Consider the following 7,631-nt stretch of genomic DNA (forward strand, 5'->3'; position numbering starts at 1 on the left):
AATTGACCCTAACAGCAGAACGACTGGGAATGACTGGTCACTATGACACACACTGACCACCAGGGGGCAGATGCTCAATGCAGGAGCTGCCCCCTGGTGGTCAGTGCACTCCAACAGGGGGAGCTCTGCTCAGCCACAAGCCAGGCTGATGGCTGCCAGCACAGCAGTGGTGGTAGGAGCCTCTCCCACCTCCTCAGCAGCGCTAAGGATATCCGACTGCAGCTTAGGCCGGATCCCCGCTGGCAAGTGGACATCCCCTGAGGGCTTCCAGGCTGCCAGAGGGATGTCTGACTGTCAGCTTAGGCCTCAGCCAGCAGGTGGACATCCCCTGAGGGGTCCCAGACTGCAAGAGGGCACAGGCCGGGCTGAGGGACCCCCTGAGTGCACAAATTTTTGTGCACTGGGCCTCTAGTAGATCTATAATCCTGGACCTACCTAGCACCAGGGCCTCTGTGAACTAGAATGAGTAGGGTGTGTGTGTGTGTGTGTGAGTGTGTATGTGTGTATGTGTGTGAATGTGAATGTGTGTGTGTGTGTGTGAGAGAGAGAGAGAGAGAGAGAGAGAGAGAGAGAGAGAGAGAGAAGCATGTGATGTGTCTTCCCCTGGAACTAAAGCTCTCAAGTTTCTGACCAGGGAGAGGACCCTTGCTATTGGTCCACCATAGGCATTCACAGGTTAAAAACTTTGCTTCATCAAATGAAAATGATCTAATCTCACAATGGTTCCTTCCAAGAGCCGAAAATGAAGCTGCTCAACCATGTGGTCAAACTCACGGTTCCTTTCACAGCAGGTAGCAGGGACAGCTCTGGATGTGACTTTACAGGTGTTCACCCAGGGGCAGAACATAAGATAAGTCCTGGGTGAGCAGGGTTGTCCAGTACAAAAAGCAAACTAGGGCTCTGAGCTACAGGCTTTCACTGTTGGATTTCTCTCCTAGCCAGTTCTGCATAGAAATCAGTTTTGGCTTCCTCTTTTCTCACATACTTATCAGACTTTGAAAACACTTGGCCCTACAGTCTGGCATGACTGGAAGAAAAGAAGGGCTGACTTAACATGTACAACTGTGCTGGGCAATTGGTCAGCACAGATCACTCCACTTCCCTCTACTCTCTCTGGGCACTAGGATTTGGGCGCTGTAATGAATGGGGTCAAATATTAAATTTGATTTGGAGGCAACTACCTAAAAGATTACTGGGGGACGGAAGCAGGCTAGAACTCACTGGAAGGGAGATGTGCTGTAAGGAGGGTCTGGAATGGTGAATTCAACCCAGGGTCGAAGCCACACAAATTGGTCTGGCCCCAGAGCTGGAGCTGAGGAGTGGGCATCTCAGCTAGACTTCTGAGCTGGGTGTGAGGCTTATCTCTGCGGCTGCTCAGAAGACTGAAATTGTTTATGTGTCGAGTTCCCCGAGGGAAGGAACCAGCTCTCTCACCAGGCCCATGGGCACTTCTTACCTTTCTCAGGAAGCAGAGACTCCAGGTGGAGGAGAGCGGTGTGGCCCAGACTAGTGCAGACCCATACCTCTTTTTTTCTTAATCCTCACCTGAGGACATTCTTAAAGAGAGAGGAAAGGAGAGAGAGAGAGAGAGAGAGAGAGAGAGAGAGAGGAGAAACATTGAGTGGTTGCTTTCCATACATGCCCCAACCAGGGATCGAACCTGAAACCCAGGTATATGCCCTGACGAAGAATTGAACTGGCAACTTTTCAGTGCACAGGATGCTCAACCAACTGAGCCACTCTGGCCGGGCCAGACCCATACCTCTTTAAGAGCAGCAGCAGTGATAGTCAAATGTGATATTAGAAGACACACCAACCACAATTGCATGGTTAAAATGAAGTGGAAAACATTCTCAGGAGTTTAGTCTTCTTTTTTTTCTCAATGGTGCTACCTGTTTTGTTTTTTGATCGCCAATTTGTCCCCCCTGCCCCCTGTGTGAAAGCACTGTGTGAGTAACCTGCTGTCTGCACACTCTTGCAGCGCTGGCGTCGGCCGGACGGGAACGTTCATCGCCCTGGACAGGCTCTTGCAGCACATTCGGGAGCATGAGTTTGTGGACATCTTAGGGCTGGTGTCAGAAATGAGGTCATACCGGATGTCCATGGTACAGACAGAGGTAGGGATGCAATCAACAGGTATCTACAAATTTGACCTTGACTGAAAAAAACTTCCTATTATTTCACCTCCCGTTTCAATCTTGCATCTGCTATTTCCAGTGTCTTATTGTCCACATTCGAACGGCTTCACGGTCCAGGAGAAACAGATATTTGTTTCTAAAATCCGTTCAGTGTGCAGTGCCTGCGCTTCTATTGGTGCCATGTGCCCTTTATAACTCAGAGCACTCGGTTCTATCCGTAATAGACGAAGGCCTCTTTGAACAGAGTGAGAGTTCAGGGCAGCCAATCTGGGGACATGCCACTGAGTGGACCCTGTGGGACTGATGTGATTTCACCTGTATTTGAAATGCTAGATTTGATTCAAAAGTTTGTCACTAGTTTGTCCACCATGTGAGTCTCTGTCCCAGTTCACTTTAGATAATGATCAGGGGTTGGACTCCCACTTACTGTCCCCCTTATGATTTTAAGGATCCCCAAACTACCAACACTTCCATTTCCCTTGACCTAAATGAATGGCTTTAGCATTGTAACAACATGGCAGCATCCCTAGAAACATCCATCCCTCCTCCCCCTCCCCCACCACCACCCCCAGGTCCCCTCCTCCCGGAAGTCTGGGAATGCCCAAGGGCTGGAGTGGCAGCCTGGGGTCAGCAGACAGACACGCACCACCTCACAGCCACAGTGGGTGTGCACCTGCGTGGGCCTCAAAAAGCAAGCACCATCGCTTGTTCACAGTCCTAGTCACCCAGCCATACCCGAAGCTTCTCAGCTTCAGGTGTAGAGTCATCTCTTTTTTTGAAGGCGTTTGCGTGGGTGGAACAGAGTAGAACACATCCTGGCCAGACTTCTTACTCAAGTTCCAAGAGATTGAATGCAGCCTTGGTCTTCCTGGTGCTTTTCATGTGAATCACCACTAGATGTCAGTATAACCCAAAAGCCTGCAGTAAAGGCTTAGGTCTCAAGGCTTGGGTGGGTTTCTCCTTCACCATCCCTTTGACTTCTCTCCTGCATCCCCACTCCCATCTGAGCAAGGCTTGGCACAATCGTTCCCGTGTGTTTCTTTCTGAGCCAAAGCAGGATCATGCCACTGCGGAAAAGCAACCCATTCACATTCAGCTCTCACGCGTGACAAGCAAGTCCTCATGTATGTGTCCTCACTTCCTTAGCCCACTCCTGCCCCAACCCTGCTGCCTTGAATTCTACTGCTGTGGGGACATGAACGTGGCCTTGTTTCAAGTGCCCTGGTTTCTGAGAGAAGCCTACTACCTAATGAGTAAACAGTGCTTCATGGATCGGTCCATAGTTTTGGCTTTCACGTCCATAAATTTATATATCCTAATATGTGATTACAACTCCCCATGTGTGTATTAATCACCAGCTTCAAAGGGCTGCTCCTTATTTTAAGTATTTTGGATTTGATCAATTGTCTGCCACAGTGACCTAATTTATAGCTTTTAGAACTTTATAGACTTTGATTATAGCCTGTTTGCTTTTGATTTTCCCAGTACAGGACCTTAATCCCCTTTTAAATACTACCTTCCCCCGGCAGACCCTCCATCTGATTCCACGCCAGGATCTTTCTCCAGGTGTGGTAATCACGCAACACTAGGTCGGCCATGTGCCTCTCTGCAAGGCTGAGAAAATGTTGTTTCCCCCCTAACTTTCTTGCCCCAAACTTTGGATGTTTGGCTTCTTTGTTTACAGCAGCATTTTAAGTTGCCATCTCTAGGGAAACAGTCTTTTTTAAGGACGATATCCCTTCCCTGAACTCTGGTGGGAAAATGCAAAGTCAGCAAAAGAGGCGAGGTCACCGCGGGTTACTGATTTTCCCCAACTGTTCCAGCTTCCTTCTGGAGTTCCCTCGGGATTTTGCAGCAGGTCTTCTCTAGTTCAGTTATTTATTTATGTTGCAACATCTTGTCCACGTCCCTTTGTTTTTCCTTGTTGTGGGCCCTCTTTGCGATAAGACCTGTATTTTGAATGTTAGGATTTTCCTAACATCCTCCTTGAGCCCATTCACACCCCAGTCCTGCTGCCTTCTACTTTGCTGCTGTGAGTAAGTAAAGAGCAGAGTGGAACATGACTCTCTTCAGCTTTCTCATCCTAGGGCCCCCTGTGCCACTACTATTTCAAGAGGCCGGAATGATCCCCAGCTGATTTCTGGCTCTGTGTACGTCTATCGACCACCTGCATATACTGTGTACCAGGTTTCTTCCTGTGGCCTGTTACTTCCCATCACCTGGATTCTATCACCCAACCCCCTTCTGAAAATAGCTGAAATAAAGTTAAGTACAGTGGGGCTTTGACTTACGAATGTCCCGACTAACGAGTTTTTCGAGATACGAGCTGTCTCTCGGCCGATTTTTTGCTTTGAGTTGCGAGCTAAAATTCGGGTTACGAGCCAGCTTCAGATACCCCACCGCTAGTTGGCGCAGTGAACGTCACAGTGAACGCCACAACATCAGCCCAGCATCACGTGTCTCACTCGTTCACTTTTGATTTGACATACGAGTAATTTGAGTTACGAGCTCCTTCACGGAACGAATTAAACTCGTAAGTCAAGGCCCCACTGTACTTTCAGCCCCCCACAAAAGCAGAAGGTGCATAGCCCCAGTCAGGCTGGGGTGAGATGCCGTCCTCTCCCCTGAAAAAAAATAAATACAAAGAGTAGACGTAACTGATTATGTGGGTCACGTCCTCAGATGCACACAACCTGTGAGTGGGCTATTGTTAACATGCCCTCTTCCCCTTTCTCACCTGACCAACCTCCCCCAACCCGCCACCCCCTCCCATGGCCACTCCACAGAGCAGCAAAGGGTAAAGAGAGCAGGGTTGTCAGGCCAGCTCCCTGGAGAAGGCCTGGGTCCCGCATGGCCACTGCACAACTCGATTTGCCTCTCAAGCTCCATTCCTCGTCTGTAAACTGTGAGTGACAACGTTCACAAATTGCCGTTGCCCTGAAGCACACATTCTGTGATATGGCAAATCTAGGCACTGCTTCCAACTGTGAAGTGGGCCGTGTGGAGAACATGCGCCTCCCTGGGGCTCTCTTCTATTTTTATCAAATGCTTTGTTTGATTTTCCTCTAATGGGCTTCCGCTGGAGGTCAGGTAGGGCTTTGCTTTTGTAGCCTGTCCTGATCGGAGCTTAGATTTCTCAGGGACCTCAGGGACCTGCCCATAAATAGTCTTTATTTACTTTTCCTGTGGTCTGGCTCCTTTTTTTTTTTTTAGGCAAAGTTTGGCCACTGGTCAGTTCTGGGTTGAGAAACCAGGTGACCAGGTCTCTGCCTTATTATGCCCAGTGCTGACACAGCCCTGGAAGCCACGGAGTGATGTACAATAAGGAGAGGCGGGTAGCTCAGTATTGATGAGATACTACCACTAAATAAGGGTCTATACTTTCTCCCAATCTCATTGAAAAACACAGGTGAGGCGGAAGAATCAACCCAGTGAGGTTTGAAGTCTTAACCTTACCCTTTGTTTAAAGTTGTCATACAAAATGCCCAAATCCTAGAGACATCTTGACTGGTTCTGATGGAAAGGTTATTTCTAACGCTATTCCTTACGGAGAAAGTCTGGGCAATAAAGAAAAAGGAGAAGATCACGATGTTATCTTGATTTTATGTTACAAAGACAGCAACTCTCAATATTTCAGCACATTTCATCCCGCCTTCCTTCAAGTGTAACTTTCACACAATTATGCCCACAGGCTATGTGTCCATATGCTAATTTTAAATTCTGCTTTTTCACTTAATATTTTCCTATGTGTATTATCCCAAATTGCCCAAAATTATATAAATTTCATTTTAAAGACTGGATTTTTATTATAGACATACCATTGATTATTTAAACCATTCTTCTTTGTATAGGATATAAAATTGGATTATTTTCCACTTTATTACTATTACTAGAGGCCCGGTGCACGACATTTGTGCACTGAGGGGGGGGGGTCCCTCAGCCTGGCCTGCACCCTCTCACAGGTTGGGAACCTCGGGGGTTCTTAGCACTGCTGTGGAGGCAGGAGAGGCTTTCACCATCGCCTTTGTTCTCACCAGTCATGAGCCTGGCTTCTGGCTGAGTGGCACTCCCCCTGTGGGAGCACACTGACCACCAGGGGGCGGCTCCTGCATTGAGCGTCTGCCCCCTGGTGGTCAGTGCATGTCATAGCAACTGCCGTTCGGTTGATTTGCATATTAGCCTTTTATTATATAGGATCTGTGTTCACAATGAAATGACATTTTTAGCACTTTATGAATTATACCTACACTAACAATACCTAAAAATGACTGTTTCAACAAACTTGTCATCATTATTACTTTTTTCTTTAGCTTTGCTCACTTTATAGGTGAAAGACAATTGTTTTCATTTACATTTGTATTGGCAATTTTTTGCATATGTTTTAATATTTCCTCAGTTTCCTTCAAAAACATTTAATAGGCATTAGAAGTAAAAAACACATAGTCCATGCCTTCCAAGAATATTTGGTTTGGTGGTCAATGTATTTTATTTATATATTTGTCCATTTAAGTGTGTGTTACTGCTTTGGATGAATTTAAAACAAAAATAAAGGTATAAACAGTGTAATAATTCTAGAAAATATTTTCCTTCCAGTTTTAGTTTTCCCTTTATATTATTCTTTTCACTTTAAAAAAACATACAGTAGGTTGAAAGTTTTATTTCTAATTTATTCCATGGCTTTGAAGTTTAGAAAGCCCTTTCATAAAGTAATCAGAGAGGAATTAACCTATATTTTCCTTTATATTTTTATAAGTTTAATTTATTAAACTTCTTGGAATTTATTTTGATATATTAAGAGGTGATAGACTTTTTTTTTTCAAAATAGCCCATCATATACACATTGAATATTTATTGCCTTTAGCTCTATTATTATTCAAAATATTTTTTCAGTTGATTCCCTTGGATTTTCTAGTTATAAAGTTGTCTCCTACTTAATAAAAACTTGTTCCTTTGACATCAGATCATAATATTTAACACTGTCATAGTATCAACATACTATCTTTGCACATATTTGTACAACATCTTGCTCTGACACATGTCCTGGCTTCTGCTGCAGGAGCAGTACATTTTCATCCATCAATGTGTGCAGCTGATATGGACGAAGAAGAAGCAGCAGTTCTGCATCAGTGACGTCATCTACGAGAATGTCAGCAAGTCCTAGTCAGAATCCGGAGCAGTAAGTAGGGAAGTGCCCTTCGTGGGAGGGACATGATGGGCTACAGCGAAAGGCAGCAGCAGCCACTTGTCTGACTCTGACCCCACAGAGGTGGTCAGGGAAGGTGGGCGCAGAGAGAGGCAGGCACAGTAGCAGATCTTAGCGCTTCAGGGGGCCTTGGTTGGTGGGCGTGACATGAAGGCACTTCAGCAGCTCATGATGATTGACCTCCATCCCTTCCACCCTGAACCTTAAATTACTCTGATTTTGGCTCTGTGCCTGTAACATAAGGATATAATCATCCACCCTATTTATGTAGACATTTTGTGCAAGTAGTT

General features: G+C 46.0%; 1 protein-coding gene across 1 annotated transcript in view; it reads left to right on the top strand.

Annotated features, from left to right (window-relative positions):
• PTPRO (protein tyrosine phosphatase, receptor type O) overlaps positions 1-7,314 on the top strand; it is a 201,939-nt gene extending 194,625 nt beyond the window's left edge. Inside the window, 2 exon segments of the mRNA XM_023749835.1 lie at positions 1,982-2,117; positions 7,195-7,314. Coding sequence (XP_023605603.1) covers positions 1,982-2,117; positions 7,195-7,299 — 241 coding nt within the window. The 3' untranslated portion in view covers positions 7,300-7,314.
• Positions 7,315-7,631: the final 317 nt, after the last annotated feature.

The sequence above is a fragment of the Myotis lucifugus genome, unplaced genomic scaffold (assembly GCF_000147115.1).
Source record: "Myotis lucifugus unplaced genomic scaffold, Myoluc2.0 scaffold_10, whole genome shotgun sequence".
In the NCBI taxonomy this organism is placed as follows: domain Eukaryota; kingdom Metazoa; phylum Chordata; class Mammalia; order Chiroptera; family Vespertilionidae; genus Myotis; species Myotis lucifugus.